We start from the raw sequence: 22,143 nt of genomic DNA, 5'->3' as shown, positions 1-22,143 counted from the left end.
AGATGGTTGTGGAACACATTTTGCAACCCATTTCCAAGTGATTATTAGTATTTTATTTCTATTGTATTGGTTTTCCCTAAACATAAACCTAGCCGAACTCCTCCTAATTAGTTCTGGAGTGTGTCAGAATAACAGTAACTTTTCAGGATTTAACTGAATGGGTATAAGGGTTAAGGATTGAAACCCTCCCACAACTTTTTGATATTTCTTATTCATGGCTACATGTCCAAAAGTAAGCTTTTTCCTAAACCATCATTAAGATCACTTATTTTTCCTTCTTATAGAAGATTTGTAACATTTAAAGCCTGTTGATACATCAGCACCCCACTGGAGAGGATGAGGCCTAAGAGCATATTCTCCACCACATGTTTCCTCAGTGCTTGTCATAGGCACCCACCTTGGTGCTTATTACACTGATTTTAATCTTTTGTTTATGCATTATTTCCCCTGGGTCCCAACCCTTAGACAAGAATAATCTCATAACATCAGATTCTGTACTGCCATCACCTACCCCTAGGCACTTCAGTGCTGCTTGTTGAATGATTTCCAGTTTTCTCCTCTGCAGAAAGAATCCAGAGAGTAAGAGGACCATTATTCTGGGAGGAGCTATCAACATATAAGCAACTTTATTCTCCTTTCAAATTTCCACTGTCCCTTTCATCAGTTATTGCCAAGACTAACACTTCATGAAATCATTCCTCATTCTGGAAGAGATACAGTAACTTTTATCCATTTCTACCATATCTAAACAGGAAGATCCATGATTTCTGTTGTACCTTTTTTAAAAATAGTTTTCCACCTAAAATGCTCCTATGCTTTGCTCTGATTAGAAATTTATTGGGCTTATGCATTTATCCAATTAGTTAAGCCTTAAAAATACATCACATATTTTCTTAAAGTATAAGCTTTTAGAAAATATGAGCTGATTGTTTGACTTGACTTCCAGTGGCACCAAGCTGAGACTACTTTTTTTTTTCAATAACGCAGATAATTTTATTGTTACTTTCCTTTATTTGGAAATAGAAAGCAAACTGAATTACTTTAACACTGCAGCAAGTAAAGACAATGAACCTTCGAAATTCTGATGAATTTTTTTAAGTGCCTGCCTTTTCTTCCTTGGTTGTCTTCTACTTTATTCACTCTCCCAGGATGGTCTGATCACTTCCAGAGACTTTAATTACCCTTATAATTCATGTAATTATTGATATATTTATATTTTTATTTCTAACTTATTTTGTGCTATTTTGGTATTTCATTTTTTCCATTTTTGGTATTTCAGTTTTTCTTTCTCTCTTGCATTCTTTTGAACTAACTTTTTTTTTTCTCATTCCAATTTTTTCCTTCTTCTAGTCTGGAAATTACAAACTCTATTTTTATCATTTTATGGTTACTCTAGAAATTACAACATAATTTGTCAAACTCTGAAGCTAATCTCTATGCCCTTTCTACTAAGATCATTAAGAACACCTTAATTCTAATTACTTCTTTCCTGAATTACATTCTGCTGTTGGAAAATATTATAATTCTATTTTTAATGTGTAAGATATTATCGCTATTATTTCTGTTGCTTTATATAATTTTTGTTGAGATTTATCCACCTACTTACCATTTAGATCTGCTATTTGTGGTCACTTTCCTTCTGCCTAAATGGAACCTTTTGGAATTTCTGCTGATGCTCTTTTTGTTTGTTTGTTTGCCTCTGCTCCATTTTCGTTCCTCTCCTCCCTTTCAGAACTTTTAGAGATATGTCAGCTCTTCTCATGATTCTCCATGTTTCTCAGCTCTCTTTCACATATTCCTATTTTAAGTTGATTTCTGAATAATTATTTTCCAGTTCACTAATTCTCACCGTACCTGTATCTAATCTGCAGTTAAATCCATCCAAAATTAAATTAGACTTTTCCTCTCTATTTCATTTAAACTGTACCACTCTCAGTTTGCCCAGGCATGAAATTTCAGAGGCAACACTGACTTATTTCCCTCACATTTCATATTTTGCTAGTAGCCACATTTTGTCAATCTTTCTTACTTGTCAGTTCTCTGTTGTTGTTGTTGTCACAATTCTAATTCAAGCCTCCTTTCCACTTACCTGGACTACATCACCAGCCTTTCCTGTTTCTAATTCCCCACCCTGACCCCAAACCATTCTCTGAATCACAAATAAAGTTCCCTTCCAGAGAAACACTTGTTTTCATTTGATTCTTCTGCTCAAAAACATCCAAGGCTCTCCACTACCATGAAAAGAGCTACATTAACAAAGAATCCAAGGCTCCCAGGATGTTGAAATCTAGCACATTCTGTGCTTGAGCCAAATTGGACACTACCTGACCTGGTGATTTATTCTGTCTCTAATATCCTTCCCTCCTGCTCTTTTGCCTCTGTCTTCTCCCTTCCTTGTACTTATCTTAATATTCTTCACTCTTTCATGTAATATTTATGTGTGTTATCTCCTTTACTGTAAGTTTTCTAAAGTCAAAATAACATGTCATTTTTTTTTATTCTTCTATTCCCACCGATATGCACTGTAAATGCTTTTGGATTAAAGTCAGTCATTCATAAAGCATCTTTTTTTTTTTTTTTTGAGACGGAGTCTCACTCTGTTGCCCAGTGGGGAGTGCAGTGGTGCGATCTTGGCTCACTGCAGCCTTCAAGTGATTCTCCTGCCTCAGCCTCCTGAGTAGCTGGTATTACAGGCACCCGCCACCACACCCGGCTAATTTTTTGTATTTTCAGTAGAGATGGGCTTTCACCATGTTGGCCAGGCTGGTCTTGAACTCCTGACCTCAGGTGATCTGCCCACCTCGGCCTCCCAAAGTGCTGGGATTATAGGCATGAGCCACACCACACCCAGCCAGGCATCCCTTTAAAAGAAAATGTAAAGACATATCATAATTTCATGTTTGGAAAAGGTTTGTTTAAAACATAATTGACATGTCATATGGGTATATAGACGCACAAGACTTGGGGCACCTCAGGAAACTACTCTGTGAAAATAAAACACATGTCTATGTGCACTGTCAGTACAGGAAACAAAAACAGCATGCAGGGATCCATAATATCCATATTATTCATGGAAAACAAGTTTCTATTCCACTCACAGCACAACAGCTTATTTAACTAAAAAAAAGTTAGGATTAGCCCTTACTATACCTGGTTTCTCTCTCTTCATGCTGTAAAATTAGGTTGCTATAAAAATTCTCCAATGTGAGCTTGGCTACAGTCACTCTTTCCCGGGTATGGTTGCTCATAGGAAAGGTTGTTGTAGTCCCTGCCGTCATTGCCATAGTAACGGAAACTGAAACAACATAGAAAAAATTATTCAGTGGGAAAAAAAAACCTATCTTTTATAATACACTGAAAATGTTTAATTTCAACTAAGAAAAATTCTACCCTAACAGTTAACACATCCAAGTATTTCACATTATAAATAATGCAAAGCTAGGGAAGAAAGAAAAGCACTATTTCCAAAGCAAGAGAAATTCATATTGTGGTGGTAAAACCAGGAGTTAATGACAGCAAAGAAGAACCGGTGGCATCCATATATAATAGAGACACATTTATATACAAAGGTCACATTCAACAAGCATTCAAAACAAGAAAAGTTCCAGCTATTTTGTTGTTTCATTACTAAATAAAATCTATAAGATAGTGCTAATAGCTATGTCCCTGATAAATGTCAGTCTCCTAAGAGATAATGCAGTTTAGTTTAACAGTAAGAAGTAGCTTCTGCCTTATGAATTCTATGAAACATGAAGTGTTGTATCAAATATGCATATAAACACCAGCCTAAAGCAATGTTCACATATATTGTAGGGGGAAACTACTTTTAGAAACAGGCCCCTTTGGATGGGGCTCATAGCTGCCCTATTTCATTCTGAATTCTGGGTCATTCCAAAAAGTGCTATAACAAGGTATAGTACACTTCTTCAGACTGTGCAGCCCATTTCATTTTCAAATGAAATTCAAATGCCTATAGGAACCAAGAAGGAAGCAGAAATGTAGGAATGAAGCCAGGTAACAATAGCAAAGCTTTGTGGCCTTAACTGGATGATGTATGTCTGCTTAAAGGCATTCCAGTGCCAACTTTTAGAGATCACTGGGCCACGCAAACAAAGTACTGTTTCAAAGAAGATAATCTGGACTATTAGATAAGGAGTATGGCAAAATGGCCACTTCACGGGGGGAAGACTGAAATCTGATGGCTGCGGCAGGTGGCCACTGACCCTAAGAGACTTGCCTCCTATGGCCACATCTGGATAAAAAGACTAGAAGAGTTCATACATTAAAGAGGCTTTGCTTATCTAGATGAAGATAATAACAGACCAGTCCAAAGAAGATCCAGCTTGCCAAGAATGACCATCCAAAGCATTGTTAGTTGAAAAGTATTCCCCAAACCTGCTACCTATGCCTCAACATCCATCTTGCTTTAATTACAGGAAGATACAGAGCCCTGGATGTGGACCTGAAGTGGACTAGATTCCAGGGTTGATGGAATGAACCAAAAGACGTCAAGCAAGTCAGGTGTAGGTTGAAAGCAAACAATTATCTATGGCAAACTCCCAGTTCTACTGTTGTCCTGTTAGGGGTTTATACCTCACTGTACTGCTTGAGCCTCAGAATCATTATGTCTAAAACTGCATCTATTATTTTGGCAATATAAATTTGTTCCTCTGCTGACTACTTTAAACGAGAAGCTTATCGTGTCACTTGTTTAGAATCAGTCATGGCTCCTCATTGTCTACTGCAAGTCAAATTAGCTAAACATGATAAATAAGAACAACTCACAGACACTGAGTATGGTTATATATCAGGAACTTTATGATATTTTATTCACTGATTTCCCCCTTTTTTTCTCCTGAGGATTTAAGATAGAGGCACTTGCTATGCATGATTGCATTTCATCCTCACAACAGCCCTGCAAAGTAGGGAACTGAAGTTTGGGGCAAGTCACATAGCTAGTGTGATGTGGAGTCAGGACTCCAACTTGCTGTCCTTACCTGTTGCTTTTTATGTTTTCTATCCTTATCTGATGCTCTTCCTCACCACTCATTCTTTTCCCAACATACCTAGCTCTTTCATGCCTCCGAGCTCTTCCATGACCTATCCCTGAAGCAGTTATATCCACCGCTGTCTCTGCAGGAATCTGCTGATCCTTTATGGCCCAGTTTAGCTGAAGTCTTACTGCTGTGGTGACTTCTCCAACATGCTTTACCAGAAGAGGCAAAGCATTTCTTATTTTTTTGGTGTGTGTTCTCTAACATTTGTAGTCAGGTACTGGTGCTTATCACTCCTAAGAAAAATTCAACCCTAACAGTTATTCCACCAAACCAGGAACACCTCCAGGTAAGAACTCTTTCTGATTCATTTTTCAAAACTCACAACAGCACTGCATCTGACTCAGAGTAGCCATGAATGAATGAATGAGACAACCTATTGATTGGGGGAAGGGAGGGGGCGCAGTAAGAGTAGTTGAAAGAATTAGCCAATAGTAAAGTACTCTATAAAGATTGGCTAATAAGCAACTGTGGAAAAAGAAATTACAGAAGGTAGAAGTCAGAAATTAAAAGATCTAATCCCAGCCTTGTTGCTAACTGATCATACGGTCTTATTCAAATCAGCAGAACACCCTTAACTCAAGTCACTTTTCCCGAAACAGGCCTTAAAATATTTGCTCTGCCTGGTTCACAAGCCTAGTCTAAGGCCATCTGAGATAATACACAGGAAAGCCACAATGGCTTATACGAATGTAAGATACTATTCTAGGCACCTAGTTTAATCTTTGTATTTTGCTAAATGCTTTAATAATAATGAGCATTATTTTTTAAAACAATAAATAATGAAAAATAAACTCAAGAATTATCATGGCCAAGTGATTTTTATGGATTAAGCTGCTCTTACTGGATTGCTACAACAATGCTGCCAAATCATTTTTGGAAATTTCAGAATCATTGGGCTCATGTTCTGTGTTTCAGGATCAGATGCAGAAAGGTCAAAGAATGCCAGGCACAGTGGCTCATGACTCTAATCCCAGCACTTTGTGAGGCCAAGATCACTTGAGGCCAAGAGTTTGAGACCAGCCTGGGATCTCCCCATCTCTACAATTTTTTTTTTTTTTTACTTAGCTGGGTGTGGTAGTGCACACCTGTAGTCACAGCTACTCTGGAGGATGAGGCAGGAAGACTGCTTGAACCCTTGTTCAAGGTTACAATGAGCTGTGATTGCACCACTGCACTGCAGCCTGGGTGATGGAGCAAGACCCTGTCTCTAACTGGGAAAAAAAAAAAAAAAAAAAAAAGGTCAAAGAAGGAAAAGTGAAACGGATCGTGCACAGAAAACATCTCTGAAATCAAATCACATTTGTTAACTGGGGCTTGGGGTGGGAGAGGAAGGATAGACTAGAAATTGAGGAATTTAAGTAAATTTAAGAAACCCAGACTACACAAAGTTAAATAAGTTTCTTACTATAAGACTTCCCAGCATCTTTTTTTTTTTGACAGAATTTCGCTCTGTTGCCTGGGCTGGGCAGTGGCGCGATCTCGGCTCACTGCAACCTCCACCTCCGGGGTTCAAGCGATTCTCCCACCTCAGCCACCCAAGTAGCTGAGATTACAGGTGCACGCTAATGTTTGTATATTTAGTAGAGATGGGGTTTCATCAAGTTGGCCAGGCTGGTCTCGAACTTCTGACCTCAAGTGATCTGCCTGCCTTGGCCTCCCAAAGTGCTGGGATTACAGGCACAAGCCACCTTGCCCAGCCTTCCCAGCATCTTTAATATGCTAACATGCATCCTGCATCCTCAAAAGGAGGACAGGTGTACAATTTGCAGTAGTATTCCAGTGAACCTTCCCTAGGCATATAAAATTGAAGTTCATAGATAGTTCTCTTCAAATGCTTTTTGGTAAACAACTGCCTGTTACTTTTTCAACAAATATTTGGGGCGGGAAAACCTTAAAAGTACCATTAAAGAGCAACACCCTACGATTGTAGAATGATTTCTGACTTGCCTTGTATTTGTTCTGGCAAGCAGATACTAATGAACAGAGAAAAATGTCTGGAAGATCTGTAGCCAATAAAAATTTATAAAGTGGTTTGCCACTTTACAAGTTTGCCTTTACAAAAGGTCAAGACCCAACTCTAGTTGTCCAAGGCCTTATATATTCCTTTCAAAAAGTGAATGGTGAAAAACATAAAAAACCTTTTATAATGCCTCTTGAAAAAAGCACAAAGAAATAACACATGACTCACAGAATTATGCTGTTCACAGTTATGCTTGCAGAAATGGGAGAGAAAGATGTATGTTGAACTTGGGGTTTGGCCTTGGAGGGAGCTGACTGTCTGCCAAGGGGCCTTGTCGAGCAGGCTGCGCCGCTCGGTCTGCCAAGCAGCAAGGTCTGGCCCTCAGCTGCCAGTGTCTCAGGGCAATCAAATTCTGGAAGCCACTTTATCCTAACAAAGTTCACAAAAGACAAATATACAAGACAGAATGCAGTTTATTGATTTACACAGTAAGAAAGTGAGTAACAAGATATTAAGTTCAGAAGATTGCTTGGTGAGCATGGCATCAAAACAAAGAGAACTGCTATTCAATTTAAATGTTTAATGGGATTAGGATAAGGTGGAATCTAAAACACACAAGGCTGATGGCTATCTTGCCTAGAGCACCTATGTCCACTGGAAAGTGGCTATAGGAGATGGTCTGCTACAGACTAGGCCTTCCCAGAATGAAGCCAAATTGGGGGGCCAGAGGTGAACAAAACTTTTGAGGAACATTATTGAACAAAACTTTTGAGGTAATTTTTGTGAAACATAAGTAAGTGTTAGGGAATTCAAAACAATTCCAAACAAAAGAAATTGTCTGCATTAACAGTATAAAAATAGAGCCAGGCATGGTGGCACATGTCTGTAGCCCCAGCTACTCGGGAGGCTGAGACAGGAGGGTCATCTGAGCCCAGGAGTTCGAGGCTGTGGTGCACTATGGTGGCGCCTACGCATAGCCACTGGACTCCAGCCTGGGTAACAGAGCGAGATCCAGGCTAAAAAAACAAACAAAACCCCAACAGTATAGAAATACATATGAGGTCATTTTAGTTAAATATTTATGAACCTGAGGTCTTCAAAAAAGAAGGTAAACAGAAGATGAGGTTTCTTCCATCATAAGAAGTTGTAATGAGTTTTACTCCAAAATTGGAAGTGGATGTCAAGTAATGAAATATTCCTTTTAGACACTATATAATTTAGTAATGATTACAATGTTCTTTCCATTGTAGTTACACATACATGTATGTCTTGTTTAAAAACCAAATAAGGGCAAAATCTCCATCTATTTATCTTTGTAATGAAAGCATCACACTACCTGGCAAAGTGCTGAGCACACAGTAGGCAGTCTGTTAGTGATGGTAACTCAACGCTAATGTAATAGACTTTAAATTATATGTGTGTTTCATATATAATAATTTCATTTGGGTTAAGAAATACAGAATCATTTGGTATTCTATTAGCCTTCAGAAATAAATCTTACTTAAGAAACATATCTGCAGAAAAAACAAAAATCCCACCCTTACTCATGATTATACAGTATCTTTGTAAAGATTAGCTTTAAAAACAAGAAAAATTTATTTCCTTCTTACCAGACACAGACAGACTTTTAAAAATTTAAATTATACAAAACTAAGAAGTGATCAAATTATTACAAAGAATGGTCTAGATGACTGGCACTTATTGTATTGCAAATGTATTCCTTTAATGGATTTAACACTGTTCTTTCTGTTTTATTAAAGCCCTTTCTTTGGCCAGAAAAAGAACAGGATACAATTTGCAAGTCTAGAATTCCTGGACTGATAAAAACACAAGGTGCCCTTGAATTTCCTGTTCACGTGTGTTTTCTCCAGACTGCTCTATTCATTAATGGAGACACTACCAATAGTTAAGTCCAACATTCTTTTTTATCAAGCCTGGGGAAAGGAGATAACAAATCTGGCACTCAGGCCATTTATAAATAGATGTGGTATCTCCAACCATTTACCAACAAACTTCTAAAGGAAGAAAATAGAACTGCTTTACCCGGCTGTAAAACAAATTATTTAACTGGTGATTTCACCTTAGTTTTCACATACTGCATTTCAGAGGAAGGAGTGTCCTTAATGCTACTATATTGCCTTGTAATATAAAAATTCGCCTAAATTCAATTCACTAGTTGCAATCATAATGCCCTAGGCTACAATAAGTCCTCGGATTGTACACTGTATAAACTGGGTCCCTAATGAAAGGGCAGCTACAGCTTCTTTCCTCTCTGAGGCACAGTCTAAAAAGCAAGAAATTCACAGTCAGGTGAAGTTTCAAATCCCAGCATTAACTTTTACTAATTGTTTTGTTTTCAACCAACATTTATTGCAGATATATACCACGTTGACTGTATGAAGTGCTGAGAGTAAGACTGATAAAACACAGTTCCGGCCCTTAGGGAGTTCATGATCTTATGGAGACACAAAGTAGGGAGAAATCAGCGCTTCAAGAGGAAGGATAATCAAAGGTTTAATAGAGGAGGTGATGCCTGAACTGAATCTTGGAGGGGATGGGGCTATACTAAGAGTTCACCAGTCAGATGGACTCAGAGGAGGAAGAGCTATAAGGCATGAAATACACTGACACACTTAAGCATACAGATAGACTGAGTATATTTGGTTAAATGGCAAAAGATGAAGGTAGAAATAAAGAACTTTTTTGTCACGTTAAAAAATTATTCTGAACATTAATGGGAATCACTCAAGGCTTTTAATTTAGTGAAAACCTAACAGCCATTAAAGAACATTTATTGAGTGTTTACCCAAGTACTCAGAATTCTTCTAGGAATATTACATTCTTAGAAGCGTTTAATTCTCCTAACCAGCCCTCAAATCCTATCTGATTTGCACTTCAGATAGATTATGCTGGTACAGGGAGGATGCCCAAAAGGCTGGAAGTACAGATCAGACTAGAGGAAGTAAATCTGCTCAGGAGGCTTAATAATGAATAGTCAGGGATTACAACACGGTAGCCTGCAGAATCATTCTGTTAGGCTTGTGCCAGAATTTAGAAAGTAGAAGGTTTCACATGAAAATCCAGGTTTCTAGTTTCTCCTGAAAAGTCTCATCTGTCCACAATGAGCTCTGTTAGCTCCACAGTGACAGCTGGAGCAGAGCTGCAGCCGGCCCCTTACAATACAACATCCCACCTGTCCACCAACTCTCCATTCCCACGTGCCCAGACTCATTCACTTTTTATTACCCACATTTTATTACCCACCTGCTTCCTTTACAGCACATTTGAGAGTACAGAATAGTGAGGGCCTAATTAAGATAGTAGCAGAAGTGATGAAAAGAAGCCTCAGTTAGTCAGCTGGAAAGACTAAAATCTCTAATTATCTCTAAGTTTCAGATGTGGATGACTGGGTAAAGTAAAAGAAAAGCTAGTTTAAGGCTAGTTTAAGAAAGTTAGTTTAAGGCTGATCCTGTCTGAGTTATTTAACCTGAGTCAGGATCCACATTTCTAAAATGGAGATCATAAATGCCAACCTTATAGGGTTGATATGACGCTTTGATGGTGGCAGAGCACAGGATGAAAGGCCAGATTGCCTGGGTCTGAATTTTGGTGCAGCCATTCACTAGCTGTGTGACTTTAGGCAAATTAAACTTTAAACTTTCTGTGTGTCAGTTTCCTGTTAAATAAATATAATAATAGCCAACTTGTGTGCATACTTATTATGATAAGACTTAAGATAATTCTAAAACTTAGTACTTGTAAAAGGACTGAGATATGTCATGTGTTTGATAAATCAATAAATCAGTGAAAAATATTTTTAAAGTATCTCCTAGCACATATTAATGCTCAAAAATTATTAATTTTCTTCCCTTCCCTGCTCAATCTTCCTGCTCATCCCTCCTGTCTTGGGCTGCTGCCATTGTCAGTTTGTAAATTTAATCTCTAATAGATATTCCCTCTCTCTTCTGATCTTAGCCTACTTCTTTGACAAATTAGATTACTTCTAATGGAGAGGGGAGAGAAATGTAGCAAAAAGAAATATTTAAAGTAAAAAAAGAACTCTTGGTAGAAGCCTTACTAGAAGTTAGTAGTGATTTGGGGTAGAACTAGAGGTAGAATTGTTCCGGGGACGAGCTAACCCTTTCTCTCACAAAAGAGTGATTCTCATGAGGCAACACACACCAATTTATTTATAATCTCTTTACTGTGTCTGCTGTTAATAGCTTTTGTTTTTATTTAACGTGGCCCTCTCCATGTGGCGTATGCCCTGATCACTAGACCAGAGGAACGCATTTCATAAACAGACATGCTTGTCTTTGCTCCTTCTGTGAATCATAGGTTGGTGATGATGGCACAGTGGTGCTGAACTCAACATTAGCATTTTTATTTTCAAACTGTTTTGGAAATAGACAGTTTTCCTGTGCACAAAAATATAGTTCAATGGTTGAGTACCTGAAAGCTTATTCGGCTGTAGTAATGCTATTCATGTCAGAATACCTGAGTTTATTGGTCCAAATAATTACTAAAAATCCTTCTGAACTTTATTTTTTTTTAAACTTGCAATGAGAAGGGGAAAGTGTTTATAAACCAAATGCAAACAATTAAACTAAGAGGTAAATTTACCAAAGCAGCAATTTTATTTAAAATTCTATTTACCGATCTTAATGTTTAGATAAAGTATCACCCTGTCTTTCTCAAAAACATTCAGAAAGAAGCAGTCTATTCTTATAATATTTGTAAAATTTAATTGTTCTATTGCTATATGCCTATCTGGTAGTGCACTAGATTTTGTCTGCAAAAAAATGTTCAGCTGAATCAAGTCATAGTTAACTTTAAAAAATTACCTGAGCAGAAATGCCACATAACTTCAAATATTTATAATCTAGCACCTCAACGGGAAAAAAAAAAAATCAATGCCAACTTTTAGATAGTACAGGCATACCTAAAAGAATTTTAAATCGGTTTCTATTACTGGCACACACATGAGCACATACAGAAAAATATTTGTCTTGATTGACATAAAAGAGAAAAAAAGCCACAATTTGCAAGAAGGGGGAGTAAATGGCAAGGGGGAGGAGATGACGGGTAATGAAGGTGAGGGGAGACCAGAGTGAGTATGTCAACATTATTTGTAAAGGAGGAAATATTCAAAGGTAAAACAAAATGAAAACAACTGGGAAAAAACAAATTTATAAATATATATATATATAAAATGATATATCTTTATGTTATTCATATTTAATTATAAAATATATACAGAAATTTATAGAATTTATAAAGATGAATTAAGTGGCCTAGGGAAACTTTTGGAGAGCATGAGAGCATGGTTGGGGGAAAGACAGATATTACAGTGATCTAGAGAATTTGGGGCCAACAGGTTTAAACTATGGCTCTGAATTGTGGGTTTGGATGAGTGAGATGATAGCTAGTGCATCCAGAAGGATCTATCCTTCCCTTTGCCTTGTCAGCTGAGCCATGCTTCCAGCTATTAATACATCCAGTAACCCAATATCATGAGTTTTCTTCTATATTTTTCACTTTTGTTATAAAGAATATGGGTCAGTCAAAAGTAAGACAAATGATTTTTTAAATAGGGAAATTTAAAGTTTAAAATAAATGTATGCTTTAAAATGTTAATTTTAAAGACATAAATTTAGAAATGGAAAAATAATCCTATTCACAAAAGTAGCAAGGAGGAGGAGATGGAGAACAACATTCATAAAATATGTAAGAATAACCTTGGCTGGGCGCAGTGGCTCATGTCTGTAATCTTACTACTTTGGAAGGCTGAGGCAGGTGGATCAGTTAAGGTCAGGAGTTCGAGACCAGCCTGGCCAACATGACGAAACCTCATCTCTACTAAAAATACAGAATTAGCTGGGCATGGGTGCACACCTGTAGTCCCAGCTACTCGGGAGGCTGAGGCACAAGAATCACTTGAACCCGGGAGGCAGAGGTTGCAGTGTGAGCCAAGATCGCGCCACTGCGCTCCTGCCTGGGTGACAAAGCGAGACTCTGTCTCAAACAAAACCAAACCAAACCTTGATTTTAAAAAGTCTTGGCTTTGAATGAGGCAACGCAATCATAGATTATGGGAAGAGGAGAAGAGGAGAAGACATTCAATTAATAGTATTAGAACAACTGGGTATCCATTTAGGGGAAAAAAATCAAGTCAAGTATTCATTTCACTCCAAAATGCAAAATAAATTGCAAATGGTTCAAAAGGACAAACATAAAAACTAAAGGAAGGAAAGAATGAAGGAAGGAGGGGAAGAAATAAAAGTTAAAAAAAATTAAACTTCAAAAAAATTAGAGGAAAATATAGATGAATAACTACTGGATCTTTGGAAGGAATGAGCTTTCTTAAAAGGAAATCAGTACAATGAAAACTTGTGCTACATTTCATTCTACAAAAATATGGAATATACATATGTATATACTGTATATCAAACAAGATTAAAAGAATAATTTGGAGAAAAACACTGTAAAATAACAATGTCTGTTATATCTAAAAGCACCCAGATGTGGTGGCTCATGCCTGTAATCCCAGCACTTTGAGAGGCTGAGACAGGTGGATCTCTTGAGGTCAGGAGTTTGAGACCAGCCTGGGCAACATGGTGAAACCCTGTCTCTACTAAAAATACAAAAAAAATTAGCCAGGTATGATGGCATGCGCCTGTAGTCCTAGCTACTCGGAAGGCTGAGGCAGGAGAATCACTTGAGCCTGGGAGACAGAGGTTGCAGTGAACCAAGATGTCACCCGCACCATTGCACTCCAGCCTGGGCGACAGAGTGAAACTCCATCTCAAAAAAAAAAAATAAGTGTATCTAAAAGCATATATTTAAAATACATGTCTATTTATCAAGTAAGCTCATACATAGCTTTTTTAATGTTAAAGTTGTAAGCAGACAATAAAGACCCTAATAAATGAATAAATAACACGGTTTGACAATAGGAATAGTTTAAAACACATGAAAAATGTTCAATTTTACTAGTAAATCAAAGACACAGAAACTTTAAAATTATGCAATATGTTCCCTATATGAAAGTAGTCACAATATAAGGGGAAAACACCCCCTTAGTGAGGTCCAGTCTGTTATGAGGTGCCTTTCTGTCCATCCTATGCATTTGTGTTAGCTGGCACAGATGTGACCCTTTCTAACAGGGAATACAGTAATTTATACCAAGAACCATAGAGATATTTTTTATTTTTTGACGTAATTCCAACTTTAGGAGTCTAGATGTCATGGAACAAAACTAAAGACAAATGAGAGAATAATAATGGAAATTTTGAAGAAGCTTTCCAGTCATATCTTACACTTGAGCTTTTAGGGCAACCGTTTTTTGGTGGCTTATACCTACCTGGGCATATTTACGAGGGCTCAAACTATCACTCTCTTCTCAAATAGCTTTTCCACTGGTGACTAGAAATGCCCATATCAAAACCAAAAAGCAGGACAGCACAATAATCTTAGCTAAATTATCTTCAAGTCTTATTTAACATAAAGGAAATACTCCTTCAAAATCACACAAAGAAGAGAGAGACAAAATGAATGTTCTAGCTTTAAGGAAGATGCCCACTCCCCTTTACTCTTTCCTTGCCTGTTTTAAGGGAGATAATGCCTGATTCAAAACATCAGTATGCCCAAAATATATATTTGGAGCTAAAAAGTGAAGGTTTGGTGTGACCAGAGAACAACTGATGAATGGACAAGGCAAGAAAAGGATGAGTGGTGAGAGGCAGGGACACCCTGGCAAAGGGAAGGGAGAAGCTTGGGAAGCAGCCTGAACAAGCATGGGGAGCTTTGAACACTTGTTTTTCATTTTCTTAAAAGTAAACTTTGAATAGGAATGAGACATAGAGAGTGAGGCAGACAGACCAAGCAGATACTTGCACACACAACAAAATTTGAAAAATAGACTGAGTTTAAGTATGTAAAATATAAATTTCAAATATAAACTCAAATTTTAATTTTCCCATTCATTCAAAGCATTCAAAGCTTCTGCATCACTGAACAGCTTCAGGAGAGAGTTGTAAGCATTTCTCAGTTGTACCAATTCCTTTTTTATTTCTTAATTTTAATTTTTAAATTGCTGTGTTATTTTGTTTGCTGTTCCTTTTCAAATGAAAACCACCCCCTGAAAGAAATCAGACTAATGTTTTAACAACTTAAGAGCCAGAAGCAGCAGTCCTTTGGGGGTACAAAAATTAGACAAGACTAAAATTAAAATATGGTATCACGAAACTTACAATTTTAAGACCTAAGTAGCTATGAGCTATGTTTGGTTATTTTGAGTCATTTAAACTCTCCCAAGAGACTTTTTTGACCATCACAACTGACCAAAAAAAAACTGTTCCCAACTAAAAGCAGACATACCATGTGACTCATCAGACTCAGATACTGTGTTAAACACACAGACCACTTGACTTCCGCAACCATGAGAAAACAGAGAAGGCATCCATCTCATTAAGATACCAGAATACAAAAAACTTTGAGGCAGGAAGGAAATTTTTATGTGGTAATGACCTTTATCATTAATACCTGAACAACTTACTATCTAAGCAATGAACAGGAGCACACCGTTTTATTGACTTGTGATCTTTAGAACACAATTCTGGATTATTGGGAAAACAAATCTAGGAGAGGGAAAAAAATACCTAAAATGGAATAAAAAGTAAATTGTACAGTTGGTTGTCATCAAGGATATCCTGTAATTCAAGTAAGCACACTGGCAAACACTCCCATAAATCAGTTTATAAGTTCAATTCTATTTAGCAATTTTCTAGACTCTACTACAGGTCTAAGATTGCAAATTTAGTTCATCAAGAGGCAAGGCTGATAAAAATCACAAAACTTGAATTCAATTTCAATTACAGAAGGTGGTCACCATTAAGTGATATACAGACCATCTTATCTGTCATTAAGTGAGAGAGACTATATTATCTAGTCCATCTCCCTCATTTTATGGAAGTGAGGCCCAAAGACATTTAGCTATTTGGTGGAAAAGCTTGGATTAGACCATGTCACCTAACCTTCAGGTGAAGCTCCCATTCTAGCTGAGAGTCCACAGTGCAGTGACCACTCCAGGACACTGTACTTCCCCTGCAGCAAAGTTGGATATCAGAACATTGATAGCCAGGGCTGAGTCCTGGATTATGTAGCATCTAATAGCCCTAACATTGATGTCCATATCTAACACTAAGTCACTGCTTCCTATCTTACAATTACCGATCTGTGGATCAAACAACTGGCTTCTGTCTGCTTTCTTCGGATGACCAAACAATGACAATTTTTTCCCAAACTTGCTGGAAACCAAAATCTTATGACTAAAGGTTTCTTGAAAGCTATTAAGATTTCAATTACAGAAGTTGATTACCATTCAGTAATGTAGATTTAGTCTGGGACTCTACCTCTAAATGTATATTTAGCTGTGTACCCCAAAGTTAGGGTCTCAAAATCTTATACAGTGTATGAGGTCATGGGAACTGCTTGCTCAGGACCCTTAGCATGAGAACAACCTAAGTGTACATATATTCAGATCTCTGGAATATGCCATAGGTAGTGAATAACAGAGGGGAAAAAAGATTTCTAAAATATAAAAAGGCACTATTTTCTTTCCAAACTGGATATCTTCTGCCCCATATATAAAAATAAAATGTTTCATGTAAAAATGTGAAAACATCCATAAGTATACAAATCGCAAAGTGAAAGTGACCTCACAATCCTACCTCCCATAATATCCAGTTTTAACTGTTGAGTGAGAGACTGGAGTTACACTCCCTGGATTTAAATTCTGGCTCTGCCACTTACGAACTGTGAGAACTCTCAGGGTGTCAGTGTTCTTATCTATAAAACAGAGATAATGACAGCATATGAAAATTAGTAACTCATGTTTATTGAGTATTTTATAAAGCATAGGCATTGTTCCAAGCACTTAAAACACATTAACTAATTTTAATCAAGTGACTGATTGATACGTGTTAAAGTTCTTAGAATAGTGCCTAAGACTCAGTCAAGTACTCATTAAATGTTAACTGTTGCTATGTCCTTCCAAAACTTTAATGCATAAACACACACACACAAGTCTTAATACAAATGGGCTATTAATACAAATAAGTTTTAATACAGTTTTAATACAAATAAGCTATTGTGTAAACTGCTTTTTTGAAAGGTGTCTACGATCTTGTAGACACCTTTCTATGTTAATACAAATGGATCTACTTCATCCTTTTTAAGAAGCACATGGTAATAATAGTTGCTAACATACAATGAGTTATTTTGTGCTAGACACTGTGCTTTACGTGTATCATTTCACTTAATCTTCATGACATCCTTAGAAAGCATGTGCCACTCTTCTGATTTATAGAAGAGAAAAGTGAGACTTAGCTGGATTAAGTTACTTACCTAAGATCATACAGCTACACATGGTGAAGCCAGCTTTTGAACTCTGCCTTCTCTTAAACTAAGAGATCAGGCATACTGTACCTTCTGTTAAGCGCCATAGTTTTAAACTAATGCCCAATAACAGATGTTTAAATGGTTTCCATTTTTAGGGGGTATTTTTAGCTATGCTGTAATAAACATCAAGGATCACAGACTATGCACTCCTTCTCTTATCTCATTATATACTTCCAGATGTGTAATTGTTGAGTCAAAGAACATTCGCATATAAAATTCTGATATACACAGCCAGACTGCTTTCCAGAGAGACAGTACCAATTGACCATCAATAGTTATATGACAGCACCAACACTAGGCAACGTCCATCTTTTTAATTTTTGTCAGTTTGATAGGTTAAAAAAAAAAACCTTAGTTCTGCTTATTCATTCCTTTGATTGCAATTACTTAAGCATATTTTTATATATTTTAAGTAACTATTTCTTTTGTAAGCTGCATGATTTAAGACTGTTGCCCACTTTTCTATTGAAAAATTCATTCTTTGATTCCAACTATAATTGAACAATGTAACTATCACAGGCCATTTTAAATAGCTGATATCATACCATAAAGCCAATATTTAAATAATTTCTACTTATACAACAGAAGAAAAAGAGTGTGCGTTAGCTCATGCAGGAACTATATTTACTACATGAGAAGTAGACATTTTCCTATAAATCAATAGGATCAAATCAAAACTACCGTCACCTGACTCAAAAGTTGAGAATGTAAGTAGAAAGTTTTCCAAACCAAGATTTTCTGTTATTCAGATGTGACATTAAGACTTCATTGTTTATTTATTTGGACCAGCATATATCATTTCTTTTTAAAAATTAATGTCAGTTTACTCTGGTGTTTTGTTTTTGAGACAGAGTCTCCCTCTGCCACCCAGGCTGGAGTGCAATGGCATGATCTTGGCTCACTGCAGCCTCAGCCTCCTGGGTTAAAGCAATTCTCCGGTATCAGCCTCCCAAGTAGCTGGGATTACAAGTGCCTGCCACCATGCCCAGCTAATTTTTTGTATTTTTAGTAGTGATGGGGTTCCACCATGTTGGCCAGGCTGGTCTCGACCTCCTGACCTCGGGTGATCCACCCGTCTCGGCCTCCCAAAGTGCTGGGATTACAGGCCTAAGGCACCGTGCCTTGCCTCAATTTATTCTTTGACAGAAAACTTCCCAGCTTAGATCATGATTATCTGGAAATCAACTAAGCATTATCCTTATCTCCATCCTTATCACCACTGTTGTTGTCATGGATACCATTTATAAAACAGCTTCTCTGTGCCAGGCAGTACTGTGTGCATTATCTTACGTAATCTTCACAACAACTCTATGAGGTAGGTACTATTTCTCTATTTTAGAAACGGGAAACCAGGGCTCAGAGAGGTTATTTACCAGAGGCCTCTCAACTGGAAAATGTCAGAGCAGGGATGTGAATCCTGGTCACTCTAGAACTGTTGTTCTAATGACCATGCCTACTTTTTACAACCAGAGTCAGTTAAACAAAGCTAAAGTCAAAAATAAATCTGTAGCTTCCTAAAGGCAACTCAAGATAATTACTGGTCTTCTCTTACATGATCACCTTATTCATTCTTAGTAAATCTTACATGGTTTTATAATTCCTTGTTTTAAAGAAACTTAAAAGGATCAACTCGTCTAACCTTCTAACAAAGACAAGGCTGTGTTACAGTGCCCGATTCAAACTGCCCTTCTTGCCCAAACAGCTCTGTACACTTTTTAAAGAGTTTTATAATCTGTTGGAAATCTATGCAATTATTTCAGACTATTTGAAATACGTGTTGTCTATCTTATGCTGTTTTCATTTACTTATCTAAATAGGAAAAAAGTATCAGAATGCTTTCTACATGAACAGGAAGACTAACCAACGTTGAATGGCAGCCAGTTTTATCTCCGTCCTTATCACCACCTTACCATGTCATCCTGGCGAAGATGCCATCACAGGAGTCAGGGTTGAAGTCCAGGTTTAAGGTGCATCTAGATGGGTTCCCAGGATGCCTGAAGTAGCCTCAAGAGGCCCAAAAGAAAAAGCTCCTCTGGCACAGTCTCCTAATGGTGACAAAGGAGTCCCTCTCATCTGCTTGCAGCCTTACAATCAGAGCGTTCTTACATCTAACCTAATTATTTCCCACTGAAATTCAAACCTAATTCATTTATTTTTTATTCTCTATAAAAATGAAAAACATCACTGTAGCAAGTAACTTGCTCAATTTCTCACAGAAAATAAAGAAAAGGTAGCTAGAATCAGTACTGACTTTGATTCTCTTTCATTGCATAATCAAAAGTTCTTATTTTGCTAAGGGAAGAACTGCTTATCCCCCTCAAGAAAACTGTGAAACTGATTTGAAAATAACATTGCCTTTCTGAAATGTTCATGACTACTATATATCTTAGAATTTAGAAACAGAAACCCTTCATAGTACTTTTAAAGGTCTTTTTAGTAAAAATAATAACCATGGGTAACTTTTATCAAACACTTCTGTGCTAGCTACAGTACTAAAAGTTTGGCATGCATGTTCTTTGATCTTTACAGTTCTATAAAGTAGGTGCTTCCCACATTTACAAATAAGGAAGTAGGCTTAGTTAAGTCATCATCCCAAAGACCTACAGCCAGTAATTGGAACCTGTCTCCCCAAGCGCAGAACCCTCAGCTATATGGTCTCTCATCAGACTTTTATTTTTTAAATGTGTAAGCTTCCCTTTTTAGAGTATGTTGTTCTAGAAAGCATCAAGCTCTTTATAATAAATTGTATTTTTCTCATCTCTTTCATTATAAACCGTGTAGAAAAACAACCACCTCAAGGTTTCACAAAGCTAAAGAGAGTCACACTTAAGAATGTAGCAAAAAAAAAAAAAAAAAAAAAGGGCAAATTTTTTTTTTTTTTTTTTTAGCTCACTGAAACTTCTGCCTCCTGGGTTCAAGCAATTCTCCCTGCCTCAGCCTCCCGAGTAGTTGGGATTACAGGTGCCCACCACCACGCCCAGCTAATTTTTGTATTTTTTCATAGAAACAGGGTTTCACCATGTTGGCCAGGGTGGTCTTGAACGCCTGACCTCAGGTGATCCACCTGCCTCGGCCTCCCAAAGTGCTGGGATTACAGGCGTGAGCCACCGAGCCCAGCCAGCAAACATTTTTTGAAAACTAAGGGAAAAAATGTGTACTAAGACTTAGAAACATGAATATAAGCATAGAGCTTTTGCACCAGAAACAGTCCATTTTGAGACTCTGTTCCTTTAATCTATTTATACATTTATTATCACAGCTAAACCAACTATTTTCACAGCTCTATAATAAAAAGATGCTCCTTGACTTTTAATGGGGCTACATCCCAATAAACCAATCCGAATTTGAAAACATCACTAAGTCGAAAGTGCATTTAATAGTGGCAGCAGAGCAGACATTCCCCAACTTACAATTTTTCAACTTTATGATGGTCCGAAAATGAGGCACATTCAGTAGAAATCATAAGGACCTCCTTGATGGTCTTATATCCCAATAAACCCAACCTAAAGTTGAAAATTCGTAAGTCAGGGACTGTCTGTATTTTGACATCTATTTGGGCAGGCTCCTCCTCTTTTTCCTTTTTTATCCTCCAAATTATTATACTTTTTCATATGAATTCTAGAAATCTGCTTGGAAAGTTCAATTTAAATTACTGTTGAGATTTTGATTTGGTATCATCTTTTGAGAAGAGGAAAAGCATGATTTAAACTATCCAGCCTCAGCTCATTTCAGCTTCAGGGCTGACTTCAGCTACTTCGCCAAGGTATTTCTGCCAGCTAGGGGACAAGTATCCGAACTGAGAGTTAAGGTTTTTAAAATCCTTTTAAAAAATTGCATCCAAGCTTACATTGTCTGTTATTGATTATAGAAAACAAAATGAGATATTCAACAAATCTAGTGGATAGTGTTTGCAAGACACTTAGGCTTTCAGAGTGACCAAATAAAGGCAAACCTGGAAGAAGCCAACTAAGCTAATAGTTTCATCGGCTTTAGGTAAGGCTTTAGGTACTAGCACCTATCAATGTACCAAGCAATATGATAGTAGGAAGAGACCCAAATAGTAGGAGATATGATATGAGCATGCTAAGATCCTATAAAATTGTCGAAAAAAGAGTTAAGACTAACCCATATAAACAATTAGCACATAAACAATTAGCCTGGGTGGACCTTTCTGATATAAGCAGGGCTTTAGAACAGGGGAAGATCAGTGTGGGCTGCAGTGCCCAATAAAAACTAATAGATCAAATAGTTCAGCTCTAGCTTAACTAAATGCCTGGTGGTAATCAAAATTTAGTGACAGCTATTCAGAAGTCTATGTGAAAAGAAACAGTGATTATGTCAAGTTGGTTTATAAATCAAGGCTGGGCTACACTTACAGCCTTCCAATAAAAGGGCAAAGATCCTATGAGCAAGCATCTCTTAATTGCAGCAGCTACTCTAGATCATATGCCTAAACTGTGGCCAGCACTAGATTAACCCAATGGGAAATCCCCATGCTTTGTGGCTTATAGGTTATTCAAAACCAGAATCTGATCCTACTCTCCTTATACATGACCTGAAAAGTCCCTCCTCTACTGGACTTGCATCCATAAAAACTCCACCCAGTTTCCTGACATCACGGAAATTTACTAGCCCACTTGGAAGACCTAGTATGTAAGCTCATCT

The 22,143-nt window shown here is 37.3% G+C and overlaps 1 protein-coding gene and 1 pseudogene across 5 annotated transcripts in view; both read right to left on the bottom strand.

Annotated features, from left to right (window-relative positions):
• Positions 1-22,143, bottom strand: part of STK38L (serine/threonine kinase 38 like) — a 79,691-nt gene that overhangs the window by 24,300 nt on the left and 33,248 nt on the right. For 2 of the 5 annotated variants that reach the window (XM_063639193.1, XM_063639195.1), the window contains exon 2: positions 3,151-3,295. In XM_063639193.1, the coding sequence (XP_063495263.1) occupies positions 3,151-3,284 (134 nt within the window). In that variant the 5' untranslated portion in view covers positions 3,285-3,295. Of the gene's footprint in view, positions 1-511; positions 560-3,150; positions 3,296-5,066; positions 5,207-6,142; positions 6,264-22,143 lie in introns of those variants that run through there. The other 3 variants (XM_055280294.2, XM_063639194.1, XM_055280295.2) reach the window with 3 other exon arrangements.
• LOC129483223 (liprin-beta-2-like) overlaps positions 6,143-22,143 on the bottom strand; it is a 201,372-nt pseudogene continuing 185,371 nt past the window's right edge.

This window comes from Symphalangus syndactylus, chromosome 5 (assembly GCF_028878055.3).
Source record: "Symphalangus syndactylus isolate Jambi chromosome 5, NHGRI_mSymSyn1-v2.1_pri, whole genome shotgun sequence".
NCBI lineage: Eukaryota > Metazoa > Chordata > Mammalia > Primates > Hylobatidae > Symphalangus > Symphalangus syndactylus.
The sequence above is the reverse complement of the archived record's forward strand: the minus strand, read 5'-3'. Positions and strand labels throughout refer to the sequence as shown.